The 22,388-nt window shown below is 47.9% G+C and overlaps 1 protein-coding gene and 1 long non-coding RNA gene across 3 annotated transcripts in view; one reads left to right on the top strand and one right to left on the bottom strand.

Annotated features, from left to right (window-relative positions):
• Window positions 1–20,377, bottom strand: part of Loxhd1 (lipoxygenase homology PLAT domains 1) — a 152,643-nt gene extending 132,266 nt beyond the window's left edge. Inside the window, exons 1-4 of one of the 2 annotated variants that reach the window (NM_001414400.1) lie at window positions 19,934–20,377; window positions 15,287–15,401; window positions 8,848–8,928; window positions 6,789–6,973 (exon numbers count right to left, since the gene is read on the bottom strand). In NM_001414400.1, the coding sequence (NP_001401329.1) occupies window positions 6,789–6,973; window positions 8,848–8,928; window positions 15,287–15,401; window positions 19,934–20,063 (511 nt within the window). In that variant the 5' untranslated portion in view covers window positions 20,064–20,377. The remainder of the gene's footprint in view (window positions 1–6,788; window positions 6,974–8,847; window positions 8,929–15,286; window positions 15,402–19,933) is intronic. The other variant, NM_001106132.4, reaches the window with a different exon arrangement.
• Window positions 923–21,327, top strand: LOC102551787 (uncharacterized). Its single transcript, XR_361507.4, has 3 exons — window positions 923–2,281; window positions 6,370–6,563; window positions 21,131–21,327. It is a non-coding gene; the product is annotated as an uncharacterized LOC102551787 (long non-coding RNA).
• The last annotated feature ends 1,061 nt before the right edge of the window (window positions 21,328–22,388 follow it).

Raw genomic sequence — 22,388 nt, 5'->3', positions numbered from 1 at the left:
ATGCAAATGACCAAGAAGCGCATATGAAGAGATCATCAATGTTATGAATCATTACGGAAATGCAAGTCAGAACCTCAGAGAGGTACAACTTGGTCACGATGCAGGGAAATTGGGACTCTCGACACTTAAGGAGGAAATGTAGAAACCTTACAATCCATCCAGAATGGCATGGTGAGTCCTCAAACTTCAGTACAGAATTACAACATGGTATGACCCTAAGCACTGAAAGCGGCGACTCGATCTGTACACCCATGTTCCCAGAAGCCTCATCAACAATGGTCAAAATGTACTGACAACCCAAATGTGAGTGTCATTTGTGTGCCTGGTGTGTCTGCCTGTCTGTCTGTCTCTGTCTGTCTGTCTTAGATAGATAGATAGATAGATAGATAGATAGATAGATAGATAGATAGATATGATAGGTTAGATAGATGATAGATAGATAGATAGATAGATAGATAGATAAGTTAGATAGATGATAGGTAGGTAGATAGATAGATGATAGATAGATAGATAGATAGATAGATAGATAGATAGATAGATAGATAGGTAGAGAGAGGTAGGTAGATAGACAACAATAGATTAGCTAGCTAGATGGATGATAGGTATATAGATGAGAGATAGATAGATAGATAGATAGATAGATAGATAGATAGATAGATAGATAGATATAGATAGATGAGAGAGACTGTGTATGCATGTATGTCAGAGAGACAGAGAGGTAGAGATTAAATTCATATGATAGGTATATAGATGATAGATAGATAGATAAATAGATAGATAGATAGATAGCGATAGATAGATAGCGATAGATAGATAGATAGATAGATAGATAGATAGATAGATAGATAGATGAGAGAGACTGTGTGTGCATGTATGTCAGAGAGACAGAGGGGTTGGGGATTTGGCTCAGTGGTAGAGCGCTTGCCCAGGAGGCCCAAGGCCCTGGGTTCGGTCCCCAGCCCCGAAAAAAAAAAAAAGAGACAGAGAGGTAGAGATTAAATTCATATGATAGGTATATAGATGATAGATAGATAGATAGATAGATAGATAGATAGATAGATAGATAGGAGACTGTGTGTGCATGTATGTCAGAGAGACAGAGAGGTAGAGATTAAATTCATGAATAAAGATGCAGCATATTAATTACTATCAATTAAACACTATCCACCTTAAAATCAATCAAGTTCTGACACACACTGCAGGGTGGATAAAGCTTGAAGGCGTTGTGCTAAGTGAAAGAGGCCAGGTATGAAAGGACAGTTATAGCAGAATTCCATTTATATGAGGTTCTTAAGAGTCACTGAATTCAGAGAAACGAAAAGTAGACCTGAGGTGACTGGGGCCTGGGAGGAGAGGAGACTTGTGCTGGAATTAAATAATGACAGAGTCTCAGTTTGGGGAGATAAAAGGCTCGGGGGTAGATGATGGAGCTGACTATGAAACAGCTTGAAATGCTCATCTTTAAAAACTATGTGCTGCACTGCAATTAAGGAGTAAGAGAACATCTCAACCTGACCTGGAGAACCTCCTGTCCCTGTCTCTAAACCTGTGATCTATCCAGGAGAACCCTTCACTCGACAATGTCTGCCAAGCAGGGCCTGGAGCAAGGCAAGCAGAAGGCTCAGGGAGAGTAGGTGGGCTTTAATTTCAAAAGTATCTTTCTAATTATCAGTGCCACTCTGCAGCCATGGGGTCACCCTGGGAGGCTGAGAACTGCTCACCACTCAAGAGGGGCTGGTGTAAAAGCAGGAGAGGGACATCCAGGCCAGCGGGAGGTTGGAGCCGCTGACTTCCGTGACTCCATTAGTTCTCACAAAGCCAGGCCAGTCTGCCCTTGCTCTTGCCCTGACTAAGACGTAGGCAGTAAGCAGTTCAGCTGAGGATAGGCAGACCCCCATGCCAGTCCCAGTCCTTTCAGAAATATCCATTTGTCCTTGAATAAACCTCAAATTCAATTATCACCTGCTAGGACCTTCGTCACCTCACCCTGCTCCTTGGAGATATGGGACCAGTTAAACAAGGACTTCAGAAGACAGGCAATTATGGTTGACACCCCCATGCTCTTCCTTTCACTCTGCTTTCAGAAGAGAGTCAGTGGTATTTCCCCAGATGCAGCCTGCACACTCGGAGGTCTGGGAGGTGGCAGCACCGGCACACTGGAGTTGTCTAGTGAGGCATTTCCACATCGCTGCGTACAGGTAATGTAGGTAGTGCGCACAGCATGGAGAGTGTGTTTCTTCATGGAAGTGGTACACCTCTGTGCTTCAGACAAGCTTTAAAGGTGAGTAAGGAAGAACCACGACTGATAAACATAGTGACTGAAGAAGGGAAAGCCCTCGAAGGTAGAATGTAGTGACTAAGGTTTGGGGACTCTCGGGTAGATTAGGGAATTAAGCTCCCGCCATGGATCCCCAGAGCCTGATGCCAGACTCAGGCAAGAGAGGATAAGCTCTTTGTGGGGGAGGGGGTTGTGCTGCTTGACTTCCTTAAGAAGCAACATGATGACAGCAACTAAGAAGCCAAACTCGGCCGTGAGGTTTGTCCATCTTAAGGTCCTCCTTCTACGAAGTGTGAGGTTGATCAGTGTCTACATCTTTCATGACCTCTGCCTTTCCTAAAGTCCTCTGTCTATTCACTGGGCTCTGTTAAAGGAGAAAGCACCCTATCACGGCTGTGCTAGTCTGAATAAAATGTCCCCCATAGGCTCAGAGGGAACACCTCTATTAAGAAGTATGGCCTTGTTGGAGTAGGCGTGGCCTTGTTGGAGGAAGTGTGTCACTGCAGGCTTTGAGGGCTCAGAAGCCAAGCCTGGCTATGTGTCACAGTCACTTTCTGCTGCTTGTGGGATCAAAGGTATAGAATTCTCAGCTCTTCCCCAGCACTGTGTCTGCCTATGGGCCACCAATGCTAGCAATGGGCTAAACCTCTGAATTATAAGCCAGCCCCAATGAAATGGTTCCCTTCATAAGGGTTGCTGTAGTCACGGTGTCTCTTCACAGCAATAGTAGCCTTAACGAAGACAAAGGCTATCTGTTAGGAGCATGCTGGGTGCTTGTCTAGGAAGCACATTCACAGAGGAGCTTCCCAGGAAAAGGCCATCTGACACCGGGTCCTGTGCCTACTGCTGCCCTCTGCCAACACCCCCAGAGAAAGCGTCCTGTGCCTGTCTTAGAGTTTGAAATGAGATCTCCCTTAGAGGAACCTCCCAGGACCTGCTTAAGCTCCTGCCTTCTTCCTGATCTCACCCTCTCTCAGATGTAGGGTTAGTGAAGGTCTTTTCCCATTCTGTAGGCTGCCATTTTGTCCAATTGACTATGTCCTGTGCCTTACAGAAGCTTTACAGTTTCATGAGGTCCCACTTAACAACTGGTGATCTTAGAGCCTGAGCCATTGGTGTTCTGTTCAGGAAATTGTCTCCTGCACCAATGTGTTCAAGGGTATTTCCCACTTTCTCTTCTATGAGATTTCAGTGTATTCGGTTTTATGTTCAGCTCCTTGATCACATTTGGACTTGAGTTTTGTGCAGGGTGATAAATATGGATCTATGTTCATTCTTCTACATGTGGACATCCAGTTAGACCAGCATCATTTGTTGAAGATGCTTTCTTTTTTCTATCGTATGGTTTTGGCTTCTTTATCAAAACTCCAAAATTTATAAAGAACTCAAGAATGTAGACACCAACAACTCAAATAACCCAATTTAAAAATGGAGCGCAGAGCTAAACAGAATTCTCAACAGAGGAATCTTGAATGACTGAGAAGCACTTAAGGAAATGTTTCATGTCCTTAGTCACCAGGGAAATGCAAATCAAAACAATTCTGATGCTCCATGAGAACACCCATGAGAATGGCTAAGAGCAAAACCTCAAGAGATACCACATGCTGGTGAGGATGTGGAGCAAGGGGAACACTCCTCCACTGCTGGTGGGAGTGCAAATTGGTACAACTACTTTGGAAATCAATTTGGCAGTTTCTTAGAAAACTGGGAACAGTTCTAACTCAAGACCCAGCTATACCGCTCCTGGGCATATACTCAAAAGATGCTTCACCATCCCACAAAGACACTTGCTCAACTATGTTCAAAGCAGCTTTATTCATAGTAGCCAGAAACTGGAGACAACCTAGATGTCTCTCAACTGAGGAATGGATAAAGAAAATGAGGTACATCTACACAGTGGAATACTATTCAGCTATTAAAAACAAAGACATCATGAATTTTGCAGGCAAATGGATGGATCTTGAGAATATCATCCTTAGTGAGGTAGCCCGATCCCAAAAGGACGTGCATGGTGTATACTCCTAAGTGCATGGTGTATACTCCTAGCTATAAAGTACAGGATACACCCCACAAACAAGAAGGAAGGCACAGGCATGGATGCCTGAATCTTGATTAGAAGGGGAACTACAATAGTTATGAGGCAGCTGAGGGGAGGGAACTGGGTGGAAGAGAGGATGGGGACGAATTGGAGGTTCAGGATCAGGTGTGCGGAGGGATAGGGGAGATGGCCAGGTGGCCATGAGAATGAATGGAAATCTGCAGCTGACCAGGACGGGAAGGTAGGGAGCATCTCCAGGATGATCAGAGATCTGCGATAGGAGAGGGGCCCATGAGTCAGTAGGGATGACCTTAGCTGTGACCTATGGGGATGTGGAACCTGAAGAGGCCACCTCCTAGAGCCAGGCAAGAACCCCAATGGAACGATTGGAGCAGCAACCCACCCACAAAACTCTCAACCCAAAATGTATCCTATCTACAAGAAATGCAGGGACATTAAGATGGGGAACTGAATGTGAGAAAATGCCAAGGACAGGAGAAAAAGAGAAAAGGAAGAGATGGTGGATATGATATGGATTGGCCCTGACAGACACTGTCAGCAGCAGCTCAGGATGTGTACAGTGTGAAGAGAATCTGTGACATTCACCCCACAGGAAAAGAGAGGGCAAAGAGTAATGAGCAGACAATTCCCCATATGTGTGCGTGCACACACACACACACACACACACACACTGCACACACATACATATACACCACACACACACATGCACACACATAACACACATACACACATATACACACATACATACACACAGTCACACACACATACACATATACACACATATACACATACACACACAGTCACACACACATACACACACATACACACACTCATAAACACACACACATACACACACACATACACACACACTCACACACACATACACAGAGAACATTTTACTATCCATAACATTTCTCATATCTTTGTGTAAACCTCAAATATCTATAATAGAATTTATCAAAAACCAAAGTGAAAAATTGTCAATAAACATGAGCTGTTCAATCACTCTAGTCACCAAAGGAAGAATATTGAAAAACCCTTTTATGATCCCACTGAGAAATTACACTTGACTAACCAAGTAGACAGTAGTACATTTGAGGGACTGTGCTCCATCTGATGTCGACTTCCTGTGCTATTTAGAATTGCCCACCAAAAGCTTGATCCAGACCAGCAAGATGGCTCAGTGGGCAAAGGCATTTGCTGCCAAGGCCTCCAATTTGAGCTCTGTCTCACATGGTGGGAGGAGAATACACTCTGACAAGTTGTCCTCTGACCTCCACACTTTGGAAAATTTGCACTTGTACACACACACACACACACACACACACACACACACACACACACACACATCATACAAAATAACTTTTTAAAACCTTTAGCCATGGGCATATTGTTTGACTTAGAAATTCCACTTCAGAATTTAACAGAAGGAAAGAGTCTTGAAGCCAAAAGATACATTTCGGTGTATTATTTAGAAGGGAACACACACACCATGGATGCCCAGTAATGAGGCATTCGGCAAACACCTGAGTGATGAGTGAATGACACATTCTAGCTCAGCAGGTCTCAACCCTCCTAATGCTGCAGCCCTTTAACACAGCTCCTTGTGTTGTGGTGACCCCCAACTGTAAAATTATTTTCACCACTACTTCATAACTGCAATTTTGCTACTGTTATGAACCATACTGTAAATATCTGTGTTTTCTGGTGGCCTTTTGTGGGTCACGACCCACAGGTTAAGAACCACTATTCTAGAAAATACACCACCACCAGAAATAGAAACGTTAAGTAATATTTAACGGCACCAAAATATCTACTCTATAGAACAGGATATACCAGCCCATTATTTCACTGTGCACGCACGGAAAGGGCTAGAAATGAATGCATCTGCCGCAGGTGGGTGGTATTTTCCAGGTGATGTGATTAAATTATTCATTTTATATTCCCATGTGTCTATTTTCTAAGCTGTGTGCAATGATGAAATTTGGCTTTGTAAGAAAATAAACTCTTGGTGACATTTTTTTTTTTAAAGAAATCGGTGAAGTTGCAAGTTTAGTGTGCTGGGCCTTACAAAAGTGTCTGCTGCTCTACGTTGCATGAGAGGAGGAAAGTCAGACATCGGTGCAGAAAAGTCAAATCACAGCCAGAGAATGGAGGGCGAGCTTCCCTCCGCCAAGGTGGACTGAAGAGAGGGCGGGGCTTGGAGACAGCACCAGGAGGAAACTGGTGAGTTTGCCGTTATGTAGTTCTGACGACCATAGGGTCGCTGCCTCTCTTCTGCCTCAAAGTCCCTTTTCCCTTCGACAGACAAATACTGATAAGTATAGATGGGGTTCCACGTGGTCCAAGTCAAGAGGAAACATGGTAAGAGGGGAGGGTGGGCTTCCAGAACACAAAAAGGAGCCAGGCTCTGGCAGGGAGGCATGATGGGCAGACCAAGGCGGCACTGACCTCTGGGCATGTCCATGGGGTCGAAGCTGGCCAGGAGGTCACGGCACCACTGACGGTCACCCTCCACCTTGCTCAGCCAGTTGTTACAGTTGAAGTAATAGCGGAGGTGAGGCCTCTTCATGTCCGTCACTATAACCCGGTCCAGGTACCAGCTGGCATTCAGGCCTGTGTTATCATGCTCGATCCTGGGGCAAGAAGCCAACAGCCTCACTTCACTAGCAGAACCAAGATGCTGCCCCCTTTGCACGAGGGCACCCAGTGAGCGTTCCAGAGAGAGATCTAGTCATTCATTTGCTTTGGGACTAAGTTTCCTCACCTATCAAGGGGGATGTTTTGCAAGGTAGATGTGCATATTAGTGACGATTATATTGCCCTGCTTCCATGGGGAAATAATTTATTTCCTGGGAAAATCCAAGTCCCTGGAGCTCTCAGGAGGAGCATCTCGACTGGACCTGGCTAATCTTGTGCTCGTTCCTAACCTTGGTCTCTGTCAGCACTGCACTCTGTCTGCCCTGACCCGAGGCACACATCACCTCTTGAAGCCTATCAGAGTTGAGACGGGAAAGGCAGCGGATCCGGGCCTTATGAAGGGAAGGGGTGAAGGAATGAGAAGAAAGCAGGAGCCGCCTAGCCCTTTAGACTTGGCCCCTGGTGTGAACTGTCCCTCCCCCCATAACTCTGAGTTGATCAAGCTCCCTCCCAGCCAGTCACTCTCACCCCAGGTACTACCCTTAGTCTCATCACCCAAGGACCCCCATCCTGACCAAAATTGTCCCAAGGAAACGTCACATGGGCCATGCATACAATTTTAAATGTTTCTAGTCATCTTGATTGATATAGAGAGGCTGGTACGATGGATTCTAATTATTTAATTATATTGTATCTTCCACATAACCATGTTAAAAAATTAACAGCATGTTGTACGTTCTTTTTCTTGGGTTAAGTCTTTTTAAAACCTGGTGTCTGTTTTGTCCACTCAACACACTCGGTGTGAGTCAACTATAATATAAGGACACAATAGCCACATGCCTCCTGTACTGGGGAACATAGATGCAGGCTCTTCTGAATCTGCGGTCCAAATCTTCCTTCAGCTCCCACCTCTGTCTAATTTCTTCCCCAGAGTGACCTCATGGGACATGGGACATCTTATTCTGACCCATCACACTCCAGACATTATCCCAGAAGCTCACAGTTCAGTAAAGCCCACGAGCCCAAACTACAGATGACCAGCCTGCTCCACTGGCCCTGTGTTCTACAGGGTCTCATGCCTCTGCCTGGCACAGAGTTTGGCCCCAGCAAGGCTTTGGTCAAAGACCATTTGCCACATGCCATCTTCCTTTCCTCCCTCCCTGTAAGAGCCTTTCTCTGTATATATTCCCCCTCCATGCACATAACCACTGGCCATTGTGCCCTCTGACTCTCCCAGCACCGGGACTCCATGGCCACAGATTTTCTAGTAGAAGGGGGGAGAGACTAGGACTGAGTTGAGGCTGCATCCGAGCTCTGTCCAGGCTGCAGTTAGAGGCAATCAGACCACAGATGACCCTAAAGCAAGCCTCTCCTGAGTAGTGGTGGTTAGCAGAGGAGAGGCAGGAAGACAGAATAGATGTCCCCTGGTGAGAACATCAGGGGGATTCCCCATCCCAAAGCTTCTTACAACACAGCCCTCACTGAGTGCTTAGCGCTTGCCAGTGGCTGTGCTATGCACCAACTCGGTGAGTCCCGGCATTATAGAGATGGGGCACCATTATTAGAGAGGAGGAAGCGGAGGCGTGGGAAGATAAACTGTCTAAAATCCTACAGCTAACCAACAGAGCTAGCCTTGGACTTGGACCCAGAGATTTGCTCCCAATTATCTTGCTTTAGTGTCTCGAAGAGCTGTTGGAAAATTGTACCAAATTGTCCTAGCCGGTGAAAGCAAGTCTCTCATGGGACAGCTTGGAGCTATGAGCTCTGCGATTCGAGGGGTGGGGGATGGGATTTGGGCAGCCAGTGATACTGAACACCAAGAAAATGTCAACCTTGATCGCCACCGCTGTAGTCGGGGGCAAACTCTCACCTGATTTTATAGATGAGGCCCACGTTATTGGTCCGTACCCGGAATACATCAACGTTGGCTTTCTCAAAAGCAGACTCGCTCCTGTGGTGAACACGTGCAATTAGTCTGAATAATGTGTCTCGTGGGCACAAGAATAGAGCCAGAGGCTGGCTTCCTCTTCTCCCTCTGTACCCTGCTCACTGGGAGAGCTGCATGCAACTAGCTACCATTTTGAGGCTTCTCCCTGACCTGGTCAGAGACGAGGAGAGGAAGGAGAGGCAGGATCATGCCAAGGCTCACATCCAGGTGTTTGATTAAACATTGTCGTGAGCCACCAAGGCAAGCACAGTGGCTGGTACCAGTGCCATTGTGTGGCCATGCAAACTGCTATCGAGTAGAAGAGCTGGGATTTGCTCAGGGAAGAGGATTATCTTCCTGTTCTGTAAGAAGAACTTCTATGGGCAGCCCCAAGTCGATGCAGCCTGTGATCCTGCCATTGTGGTGAGGAAAGGGATCCCTTCCCCCACCCTCAGCAACCAGGGAAGTGGATGCAGTAAGAGGGAATCAAGACTGGCGCCTGGTGAACAGTGCGGTCAGAGGAAATACCCAGACCAGACTCAGCTTCTTCAGATCCTACAATACAGTGCTTCACACAGGAGACTGGAGGCCTTGCCTCGGCATCTTCTGGAATGGACACCTGAGTCTCGTGCTGGCATCTATTTCGCCCTCTGTGTGGGCCAGGGATCCAGCCGTGACAGCCTGGATCTGCCAGCAACTTTTTCTGCCTCATAGATGAACCCTCTGGTTTGAGAGTCTATGCTCTTAGCCAGAGCTCATGGCCCAGCATACAGCCAGGAGAAAAGGAAAGCACAGAAGACATTTGCCTATACAATGGTCTACACCTCAGATGTATTCCCAAAGCCCTTGCCAATCTCACACCCTGCACCTACCCCAATAACTGTTTGGAAGCCTTTAAGAGGTTGGACCTAGGAGTATAGCCCAGTGTAGAACATTTTCCTGGCATGCATGAGGCCCTGGGTTCAACTCCCAACACTGCACAATAAAAAAGGCAGAGCCCCAGGAAGGGAAGTCAGATCACTGAGCTATGCCCTTGAAGGGGATATTGGGAGTTGTGGTGACCCCTCCTCCTCGCTTCACTTCCTGGTTGCTGTAATTTGAACAGCTTCCTTCACAACTGGTGTTGACTTGCCAGGTCTCCTAAAAGCCATGCGGCCAACTGATCGTGGACCCAAACCTCCAAAACTCTGGAGTAAATTCTTCCTCTTTTTAGTTGGTTTGCTTTAGGTATCTGTCACGGCCTTGGGATGTTAAATAATGAAGCTTATGGTTATTAACATTTGCTGGCTGGCTGTGTTCTTCAAAATAAAGGGAGTTAAAGGGCCTTCTCCCTAGCCCACAGGCTGAAAGTCAGGCACAGGGGACCTTCCAGGCTTTTTGGGGGCCCCAAAGCTGGGATTCTGCAAGTGGACTCACTTTGGAGAACAATCTGCCTTGGGGAGAAGTTTCCTTAAGAAGCAGGGCCCAATGGGGTGGGTCCAAGCCTCCTACAAAGAACAGAGCCCAGGAAGATGTACTAAGGCAGCCCTGTCAGGGAAAGAGGGACCCAATGAGAAGCCTAGCAAGAGAAGGGAGGAGGAGAGGTAGGAAAGCTACTAGGTTTGCTGTAGGGAAATGGAGACTCCAAGGCTGCTGGCTTGTGTTTGAGCTCTGGTGAGCGTTGGCCAAGGAAGGGAAGGAGGAGCCAAGCAGTGCCTTGTGCTCAGGCAAAATGTTTCCTTCAAAGAATGATTTGATCTCCTTCCTGGGAAGATGAAGCTTTCGGATCCAGTGTTGAAAATGGAACCAAACCAAACCAGTACCCGTGGAGGTGTGCCGATGTGGGGTTTGCATGCATCTACGGGGAAAGAACGGGACACCGCAGCTCCTGGTTCCGGCACAGCAGCTGTGACGTAACTTGGAAGGAAAACACAGACACTGATTCTGCACCTTAGGGTTTTGTGAATGAGAAGCCCGAGAAATCGGTAAGTGGTATTTTCTTTTTCAATTCATGACACAAAGCAACAGGTTTCTGCATTTAAGTCGACACCCTAAGAAAAAGATGCCATGGGACGTTATATGACTGAATGCTGTGTAGCCATTAAGAATCTTATCATGAATGAACACCTGAAGAGTTTATGGTATAAGCTTTAAAAAAGAAACACTGCGTTGAGATGGAGTCTGAGAACAGAGCAATCAATACAAAGAGGGTGACACTGCCTTCACATGAAAACAATGAGTGGGAGAAGTTATACAAATATAATGCCACACCCAGAGGCTAAGTCGTGAAGTCTTACTTGTTCTTGTCTATATGAATTTTTACTTTGTTTTTTTTTTCTCAAAGAAACACACACTGCTTTTGTGATTCCCCTGCTTCAGGTCCCTACAACCCCCCTCCCTCCCAACACCCAACTCGGCCCATGGGCTGCTGACGGCCTGAGGATGGTAGGTGTCATCTTCTAAAGGCACACAGAGCCTAGAAAAGAGACTACCGGGAACGGAATGAGGAGGGAAGTGTTCCCAGACCATTGCAGCCAGTGATGAGCATGGAGGGAGGAAGCTGGGTTTCTGTGGTACCTCTGATGAGGGTTCTGCCAGGAGAGCTCTGAAAGCTGCCTTCAGCAAAGGGCAACCCTAATCACATGACTATGCTTGTGGAGTCACTAACCCTTGCTACTCTGCAGCCTGTGGTGAGGAACACAGAAACCGGGAGAAAGATCTACATGGCCAGCAGGAGCAGGGGCACTCGAGGCCAGCTCAAGGACACGTTGTTGGTGTTGGAATGACTCCTGGACAGATATGATGTGAACTTCTCTAGCATTTGTCCCATGGAGACCAACCTGTTCTTGGCATACAGGAAAGCCCTGTCTCCAGAGAAGAAAGGGCCACAGGCACACCCCATTGACGGGTCACTATTAAGGAGAGGCTGAGATTATCCCAACCAACCCCCAGCCCCACCCACTCTGAGATCAGATCTGAAAAGCCCATTACTGAAGTCTAGTAAGTCAGAATGCAATTGCTTTAGAAAACTGACCAAGGCTGGCTTAGAAATCCCAAAAGAAACAGAAATGTAGGCCTCCTCACACTTCCCAGTGGAAGGAGGGAACCCACCATGACTCCTGCACCATCCTCAAATAAAGTATAACTCAGGGCACTGTCCATGTCACCATTCAGCAGGGACTTACCTCAGAGAGAGCCTCAGAAGGCTGTACCTGGCACTTTAGCCACTAACAAGACAGACCCTCCAAACTAAAATGCCAGGCACTCTCCAACACACTGGCATGTGAATTCTCAGTGGGGAACAAACCATAAAATACATGAAATTCCATCCTTTTGCCATGTCCTAAAAATGTGGCCTCCTGGGTAATGGGAGAACAGGACACCCAGAAGATGGGGACCTTCTCTGGAAATCATTTTGTAGGGACCTCACTGGGGTGAAGATTGGGTGAAAAGTCACATGTGGGAAACTGGAGAGGACACATCTGATATTTTGCTGTCTAGAAGTCAGATAGCAAAGATCTTGAAATGGGAATTAAGTTATATTGGGTGAGGGGTGAGATTCTATGTTCCAGGACACAGGAAAAGGGACAAGAATGTGCTCAAATCAGGGTGAGGAAGAAAATGTGAGGACCAGGAGACAGGAGACGAAAGATGCTATCAAAGGCTGTGGAAAAGGGTCAGGGAGAAGTGCCAGGAAAGATCAAGGCTGAATTTTAATACTGAAGGAACTAGCATCAACTTATTTGCACTGGTCAGTGTAAAACCTTTCTAGAGCCCAGAGATATCAGAGAGGTCTGTTACACACAAAAGTATGTGTGTATGTGTGCACACATGTGTTTGTATGAGTATGTGTATGCAAGATTGTGTGTATAAGTATATGCATGTGCAAGTATGTGTATGCAAGTGTGTGTTTGTGCAAGTATATGTAACATTGTGTGTACAAGTGCATATGCATGTGCAAGTGTATGTATGTATGTGTGCAAATGTGTGCTTGTGTATGTGTTTGTGTGCGAGATTGTATGTACAAGTGTGGGTGCATATGCAAGTATGTATTATGAAAGTGTGTGCTTGTGTGAGTATGTGTGTACAAGATTGTGTGTACAAGTATGTGCATATGTGTGCAAGTGTGTATATGCAAGATTGTGTATACAAGAGTGTGTGCACATGTACGTGTGTGTGTGTGTGTGTGTGTGTGTGTGTGTGTGTGTGTACAAGGATCCCTCAGGTAACTCAATAGTTTTGTCTTGGAGCTGGTTGGGTGTGGAGAAGAACCAGCAGACAGTGTAAGGAGACAGAGGCAGCATGTCCTGTGTTAACTACATGGGACTCAGAAGTGACCTCAGCTGCCACCCACATGGGATGCATCCCAAACCCTAAGAAAGCCACATTTCCCTCCTGGACTCAGTTTCCAGCTTGAGCTGCGGGGATGTCATGGGAAGAATTGTACGCCATTTTCTTTGAATTCTTTCTTCTTGGTTTCTGACCTGTGGCTTCCCCTCCACCATGTTACCTCAGTGACAACCCTTCTCAGTGTGTGACCTCAGTGATTTGGGCCTCATCAACAGAAAGTTTAGCAAATGGACAAGGAGAGGAGGAGGAAGCTAAGGATTATAGGTACATAAAAGGAGAAAAGACCCTGAGAGTCCACTACAAAAAGATAAAAGGATGGTTTTGCTTTAAGAGGTGGCTGGAAGGGGTTGGGGATTTGGCTCAGTGGTAGAGCGCTTGCCTAGGAAGCGCAAGGTCCTGGGTTCGGTCCCCAGCCCCGGAAAAAAAAAAAAAAGAGGTGGCTGGAGACTGCAAACAAATCCTCTCCTTCCTCTGAGAGGATGCATGGCAAAAAGGATGGATATTTCATGTATTCCCTTTACCGTGCCCACATCACGGGAGGGAAAGACTTCCACCACAGTCGCGTGCAGTATGAAGAGACAAGGAGGCAGGTACCCTGTTCTGCAGAAAAGGATGGAAAAGGGTGTTATGCCCATCTGAACGTTGCTACCTGGGTCCATAGCTCTAGTTTAGTACTCACACATAACAAGACTGGCCACTCTAAAGTCTTCTAGCATAGCCACTCCACCCCTCCGTACCTTCCCTTCTTGCCCCCAGGAGGAACCAGGCCATAAACCTTAGAGACCACGACCTGCAGTACCAGTGGGTCTAGAAGAGAATCTCTTCATGCCCCGTGGCCACAGAGTCATGCTGTCCATTAAAATGTCTATAGCATAAACATAAGTAAAGAACCAGCTTCCCCACCAAAAAGACTGTGAGCCATTCAACGCTTCTCCCTGGGCCTCAGCTTCCCTGAGTAGAACGTATCAGTGGATTTAAGTGGTTGTGGAACTTTTCCTCAGTCAGAATCCTTCACGGAACCCCAGTGGGTTAGATAACCAGAAGTGGGGTACTCTGAAAGATTCAGAGCATTGTGGGCCAGAGCCAGTTAGTCAAATCTGCCTAGACAGCACAGGCTGAGTGAAAGCTGGTGAAGACGGCTAACCAACTTTGAAATCCTGTCATTCTGCGGGATGTTCTTAGGTTTGCTGTTTTTGCTCATGTGTACATGTGTGTAGTGATGGAGCAAACCAAAAAGACAGCAGCAGTCTCTGCCTTCAGGGGTTATAGAAAGTAAAGGGCTCGGTATATGCCAAGTGTGCACACACACACACACACACACACACACACACACACCACACAAACGCATGCACACACACACATACTTACATACACTCACACACATACACAGCACACACACACTCACACACAACCACACACAACCACACACACATGCCCCCCACACACACTCATACACATACACACACTACACACACACATACACACACACCACACACATGCACATACACACTCACACACATACACACACACACACTCACACACATACACACACACCACACACACACGACATGTGACTGAGTATACATGGTCCCAGGTAAGTTAAATATGATGCTGGCCATCATGAGACCTCTCAGTATAGAGCATCTCAAAATCATGGCTCCCTCACATATGTTCTTCATGACATTCATGATCTCAACTCCCCTAAGATGGGAGGTAAGGAAATCAAGGCCTTGGAGACCATGGGATTTTGGTGAAGTTACACGGAACAGGATATCAAAAGCTGGCCCGAGACCTGGGTTCTTGGTCCTAACTGTCCATTCTCCATCATCAAAGGATATGCATGAGTTCTTGGAAGGTCTAAACTAGACATTACTGTTTACAATATCTAGAATGGGACAAAGGAGAACTGGATTGTTGACAGAGACTTCTTGTCATTTAACATACCTATGGCCCATCTGTCCACCTCTACAGAGTAGAAGGCTGCTACTGGGTTCTAGAACTTGGCCAGCCAAACTAACATCCCAGAATCCTATCAACCCAGAATGGTACTCACTTGCTGGTGAGATGGAGCTTGGGAGAGAGCCCGTTCTCTCCAAAGATCGTGATGAACACGTTGGCATCTGTCCCTGCGCCACGAACATCCCCTGTGGCTGTGACCACCTCGTACACTGGGAAAAGGAGGAAAAAAGACAGATTGTAGGCTCAGGAGGGAACCCAGAATCCCATGCTCACAATCTTGAACCAGGGTCAAATCCACACTAACTCCTACTAGCTAAAAACTCACTATCAATGCCACACACTGCTTTGGACACTTGGAGACAAGGCCAGCTTCATTCTGCATGGCTAAGCCACCTAAGGGCTGAATCTGTGGTTTTCCAACGAAGGGATGTGTCTTTGGCTGGGTCACTGAGTTCCCTCTCACCGTCATCTTGAAGCTTTCATGGCTTGTTGTCAACACCATCCCTGGGCAGGGTGTCTGTACCTGGATACTTGCTGACTGGAGAATCTGTCAAGGTTCTTAGAAATGGCCATGCAGTGGTTTGAATGAAAATGGCCCCCATAGGCTCACAGAGAATGGCACTATTGGAAAGGATTAAGAGGTATGGCCTTGTTGGAGGACGTATGTCATGGGGGGTGGACTTGGAGGTTTCAGAGGCTCAAGCCAGACCCACATCTCTCTACTTGCTGCCTGTCCATCTTGTAGAACCCCTAGCTTCTTCTCTGGTATTGCGTCTGCTGTATGCCACCATGCTCCCCACCATGGCAACCATGGACAAAACCTCTGAACTATAAACCCGTTTCAATGAAATGCTTTCCTTTATGAGAATCACTATGGTTACCGTGTCTCTTCACAGTAATAGAAACCCTGACCAAAACAGGCAGGATCCGCTACAACCCCATGAACTGAGCAGGATGAACAGGGGCCAGCAAGAGTGTTAGCAAAACTGTAGAAATACATCTCGGATCTATGGCCAGCAAGAGTGTTAGCAAAACTGTAGAAATACATCTCGGATCCATTTTTAGAATCGACTCCCAGAACCCCAACACACACCTGGCCTGGGGGGGTTTGCTTCAGCCTACCACCCCCAGAGCCATGTCACCTCGGCTAAGAAGTAAGAACAGCACACGCCAACCTATCCAGCTGCTATTCCTACCTCCAAATGAAATGTGCACCCCCACCCTGCTTTCTGAGGAGATTCACTGCTGAATCATCCGTGGGCTGGAAACACTGACTCAGGGAACCGGCCACACATGTGTGCACTGAGGGAGGCTGACCAAGAGGAAATGACTTCGTTGGGAAGGAGGAGTTTGCACTGTGAAGAGCTGGTCAAATGTGGGGAGGGTACGTGAAATCCACAGGGTGTGCGTGCACCAAGCTGTTCACTACGTCATGGAAATGTGCAAACACCAGTGCTTGGTGTCATAACCACAGTGGCGGATGGCTTACTGCACGTCCAGCCCTAGCTACGGGCTTCATGTATAACATCACACTTGATTCTTGCTGCAAACCCGTGTCTCATTCCTACTTCTGGCCTTTCCAGGACAGGTCCTCAGGAGCAGAATATATTCGAGCTCTCTTGAGGAGGTCTTGTGGCTTGGGTTGCTCTTTGAGGATTAAATATTCCTTATTCAAAACTGTCAATTGGCAGTCCATTCCACCAGAGGGAATTTGTCCCACACACAAAGTAGCAATGCTATAGGGTAGAAGGTGGAGAACATAAATACCTCTGAGCGCCTATAGCCTCTGGACCTATGGAAGGCGTCCTGTTGCAGGTGTGCCCTGAGTATTACTCTTCCTACTGAAAGCTTGTGAGCTCTGGATGCTGGGACACCGTGTTGAGCATCAGTGCTGCTGACTCTCCACTTGGGAACAGGATGGGGTTTAACAAGTGCCTAGCTGCCTGTAACACCAGACAGTCATATCTGCTTTGCAGAACTGTTCTTGGAATCGAAAACGTAGAGGCCTTGACACGCAGGAGAGAATACATACCCTTTCCTTTCAAAGCTATTGTTTATGAAGGAAAAAAAGCCAATTTCCTCTGAGAGCTAACACCTGTGCCTTTGGCAGACAGAGTATTAGCTCAAGCACCATGAGCGTGGTGTGCAGATAGTTCCTGAGCTCTTCAAGAGCACCGCAGATTCTGCTATGGCACTTCTTTGCCTGTGGAGAATGGGATCTGCGGTGTCTGGAGATGAGAGGAACACTGGATGTGCCTGGGTCTGACAAAGCTCATCAGAGAAGCCAGGAATGGGGAAAGAAAGTAGCCCATGTCATGATACTCATGACAAGACTTGAGCCATCGAAGCCTATACCCAGGTGAACCTCAGTACTCTCTGATGTCACCTAAGTGCACACAGGACATCTCTGATTTCACCTAAGTGCACACAGGGCATTTCTGATGTCACCTAAGTGCACACAGGGCATCTCTGACATCACCTATGTGCACACGAACATTTCTGAGTCAAGTAGCCCCAGGAAACAGGCCAGTGTGGTGGAAATGCCAGGACCACACCACTTGAAATTGTAGAAAGAGGCCCAGAGATACTTAATTTAGAGAAGAGGTGAGTCTGGTGTTCAGGCAGGAATGCGAACGCTGATTCACCATCTCACTCAGGGGTTCACAGCTTCTGCCTAAGCCAGACACTGATTAATAGAAGTTGCCCGTCTGAACTTAATGACGGTGAAGACCATCAAGAAAACAGCGGAGTGAGTCACGGATGAAGAAATGGCATTTGGAATGCATCTAGCAAAGGGCCCATACCTAGAAACTATGAATAACTCATAGAAGAAGAAACAGATGCCACATTCTTTCAGATACCAATAGACGATCACTTATTGTAAGGTCAAAAACGTCCAGTTTCGGGGTTTGACTCAAGAGAAGACAGAAACGGATGCACACAAAGCCCCGTGAACTCAATGTTCATAGTAACTCAGTAGAACCAAAGGAGAAACTTCAAGCGTCCATCGACGGGTGAGTGGGTAAAGGATCATACCACTCAGCAATGAAGAGCAGTGAGCTACCGACAGACAGACAGACACGAAATACTAATTCTTTACAATGCTGTTTCTGCAAGGCCACTAAGAGCAAGAGAGAGCTGCTATAACAGGAGACAGAAGAATGGCTGACTGGAATTGCCAACAGGAAACTGACTGGGAACATCACAAGGAACCCTTGGTCTCCCCGATGCAAGTATTTTCTACGTTGACCTCGTCACGTAAAAAAGACATTCGAAATGTATGTACTCTATTACAATAAGCTATATGCTTCAGGAATGCTGGAAAATGCAAAAATAATCTAATACGTCACCAAAGAAACACGAATGGCCACCAACTACGGGAGACACACAGATAACCATGTTCAGGGATATCATTCATCTGGGACCAATAGAAGCTAAACTCCCGGGAAGACGCCACCACATGCCCACCGGAATGGCTGAAATAAAGAATTGACCATACCAAGCAATGGCGGAATGTGAAGCCACTGTCCCTCTCGTATGGTGGGGGCGCACGAGTGGCTGTAAGCACTGAGAGGTGAACAGATGATGCTCATCCTGTAACCTAGCACTTCAACTGCCAATTGTAAATTCTGCAGAAAGGAACGCATCGTCCAAGGCCTGGAGCACCTTCATCCACGATAGTACAAAACTAAAGGTGCAGACGCTCATCATGAGAGTGGATGGATCACCAGGGATGTGTTCATAGAGTGCCATCAGACCCCCGAGTACAAAAGCGCAGGGTGCATCATGTTATAGCATGCCCGCACATGGTAAGAAAGAGATACGCACAAAAAAACACACACCGCAAAACTCATAGCTCACCCCTGTGATGTCGGCACCAGACAACGGGACATGAGGACTGCTGGGCATGTAAGGTTAGCCTGGGCTACCCAGTAAGTGTATAGTAAGAAAATCCTGAAGTACGGAGTGAGACCTGTCCTCCAAAGAAGCACACATCGAGCGACTCCACTTACATGAAGTTAAAGAGCAGGGAACAGCTGTCTGAGGAGAGAGACTAAGGAGACTTGTAGGGTCGGGCAGAGATTCTAAGGAGCTCTGTGGGGGTAGAAATGTTCCCGTCCTGGTCTGAAATAGTGGCGCCACACACATGGGCATGGGTAAGTTCTTCCCTCAGTATTTCTGTGTCCTGGATCGTGAGCAGACCGGTCCTTGGTCTAACTTGTTACTTTTTAATTCAAGTAGATCAGTGCAGCTAGCTGAGAATACCAGACAATAGTCTGCAATAGTCTATCCTACCAACCATAAAGTTGCCTCATCGCTCATGGGGCCCTGCGCTTTCTGATCCCCAGACACACAGGGCATAAGCGATGGTCCGGAACTGCAAAGCACTCTGCAGAGGGAGGGACAGATCAGCCTGCAGCCCCACCAGCAGCCCACAGCCCCACCAGCAACCCACGACCCCACCAGCAACCCACGGCCCCACCAGCAACCCACAGCCCCACCAGCAACCCACGGCCCCACCAGCAGCCCACGGCCCCACCAGCAACCCACGGCCCCACCAGCAACCCACGGCCCCACCAGCAACCCACGGCCCCACCAGCAACCCACGGCCCCACCAGCAACCCACGGCCCCACCAGCAACCCACGACCTCACCAGCAACCCACGGCCCCACCAGCAATCCACGGCCCCACCAGCAACCCACGGCCCCACCAGCAGCCCGCGGTCCCACGCAGCCCGCACCCTTGGCTTTGTAGTATTCGTGCTCCAACTCATCCTCATCATCCTCCGAGTTGTAGTTCAGCAGCTCCTCCTCGTACAAGCCCAGGAAGTCGATGTCTTTCTTCCGCCGCTTCTTCTTCTGGGGCATCATTTTGCTGCCTGCCTCTTCTGGGACCCTATAGGCTCACCGGTCCGCCTTCTCAGCTTCCTTAGACCTGTGCCTCTCACTCAGCAAGTTGCAGAGCCCTCAGCCCCTCCTAGGATTTCAGGTCTGGATATGGCACACTGGCTCTCCCTGGGTCTTCTGGGTCTTCTGGGTCCCCAGTTCCAAAGAGTTCCCCCTGTCTTCTTCTCTGGTGCCCTAGCACAACAACCCTTCTTCTGTTTTCTTTCCTTTTTTCCCCCCTTCTGTCCCCAACTGTTCTCTGCCACCCTCTCTTATTCTGCACCTCCCCCGGGGTTTCTCCTTGAGCCCTATCACTTATTCATGAAAAGGAGAAGGTTGTCCTCTTTCCTTCCCCTCACACCCCTTTGCAGAGACTCAAATGACATAAGGTCCTGGCGTCCACTTCCCTCCTGGCCTCACAACAGGGAGGGTGGCACTCAAGACCCCTCCAGGCCACTCCAAGGGCATGTAGGGGACTAGCACCAAGGAGACACCCGAGCTTCAGAGCCTATGAGAGCACTGCACGCTGTCCGGAGCAGGGTTAGTCCTGAGGAGAGCAGAGCGGAGGGGCTCTACCAGGCTCCTGTTTCTCTCCATTATGCATGAGGCTAGCCTCCAGCTCAGGCTCATCTTACCCAGAAGGCAGGTTCTTACTAGATCGCTCTCTTCCATTTCCCAGAAGAATGCTCTCTTCTGGAAGTGACCCTCCTCCAGGAAGCCCCGCGGTCCCTCAAAGCATGTGACTGACCCACAGAGCAGTTACTGTCACTGCGTAGGATCCTGAGGAAGTCCGCCTATCCTCAGGTGGCCCCAGAAGGACCCAGATGAGCCAGGCTAGATGCACCTGTGCAGAGCAAGGGTCGGATGTCATTTCCAACCGTACTCAGCAGGGCGAGCTTCCTGTGGCCCTAAGGGTCCCATTCTTGCTCATTTTATTTGGATTTTAAACAAAGATTCTTTATTACCTGATTTGTGAGATTTCTGTCTAGATTTTTTGTTTAATGCTAGAAATTTTCAGTTTACTTGAAACTCTCGCTTCTCTTCCCTTGCAGGTGAACGAGAGGACAGGACTGAGTTCATCTGTGTTACCTCCTGGCTGTGTGGCCTGGAGCACAGCCCAATTTCCCATCTGCAATGGGGGAATCACGACCCGGTGTTGCGTATTCAGCATTTGGAGAAAACTCTTCTTCGTTAGTCAGAAGTTTCTAGAGACTATTAGAGGTTAATGAATGCTTGTGACTCCTGCCCTGACTGGACGTCTGTCTCTCCCATATTCCCATGTTGAATATTAACACGTAAAACAATCCCTGTGTCAGGGAGGTAATCGGAGGTGGTCAAGAAGGGAGATTAGGTCATGGAGGTGGAGACCCTGGGAATGTGATCAGTGCCAGGAACTGGGACGGTGCGCCTGTCAGTGAAGTGACTGTTGTGAGAGCAGGAGGGCCATCTCCACAAAAAGTCAGGCATGGAGACATGCACAGGCAACCCCAGTGCAGGGAAGGCAGAGGCAGCAGAGTCCCTGGACTTTGCTGGCCAGACAATCTGGTCAAACCGGTGAGCCGAAAGGTCAGTGGTAGCCTCTGTTTTAAAAAGTGACACAAGGCTGGGCTGCGGTGGTGTGCACCTTTAATCCCAGCATAGGGGAGGCAGAGGCAGGTGGATCTCTATGAGTTGGAGGCTAGCCTGGTCTACAGAAGGAGTTCCAGGAAAGCCCAGGCTGTTACACAGAGAAACTCCATCTTGAAAAAACAAAACAAAACAAAACCCCAATAACAACAACAACAACAAAAATGGATATTTTTTTGGAAAGCTGAATGTCCCCTGGGTCTATTTAGTGTGGCCTTTGTGTGTGGGTGTGGGACTATTGGCAGGAGCTTGCGTGGCTTCTAAGAGCCTGCATCTCGGAAGGGACTCTCCCTGTCTCAGTACCGTCAACTCTCCATGCCCACAGAAGCCCAGTTGAGGCTATGAGTTCATGGTTTCTTCCAAGTTTCTGGACTGTGGAAGGGCCCGTTACTTGTGGGCATCTCCCTAACGACCCCAGCTGTGAGCTCTTTGGGAGTGGAAGAGCCTCCCTGCTCAGGACCTTTGCTGTGCCTGGAACACGTTGGGTTCAGTGAACGGATCAACAAGAGCCCGAGGAAAATGGCAACAATGTCAATGAAACAAGCAGGTTCAAGGCACCAGGCCCAGGAGGAAAGCTGCACGCACTGCACAGAACCCACCATCAGGCAGAGAGGATGCTCTGAGAGAGATACCCTTCTTAGCACATTTCAGAGGGGAAGGAAGAGAGGGCCATGCATAGATGGA

This window comes from Rattus norvegicus, chromosome 18, assembly GCF_036323735.1.
Source record: "Rattus norvegicus strain BN/NHsdMcwi chromosome 18, GRCr8, whole genome shotgun sequence".
In the NCBI taxonomy this organism is placed as follows: Eukaryota; Metazoa; Chordata; class Mammalia; order Rodentia; family Muridae; genus Rattus; species Rattus norvegicus.
The sequence above is the reverse complement of the archived record's forward strand: the minus strand, read 5'-3'. Positions and strand labels throughout refer to the sequence as shown.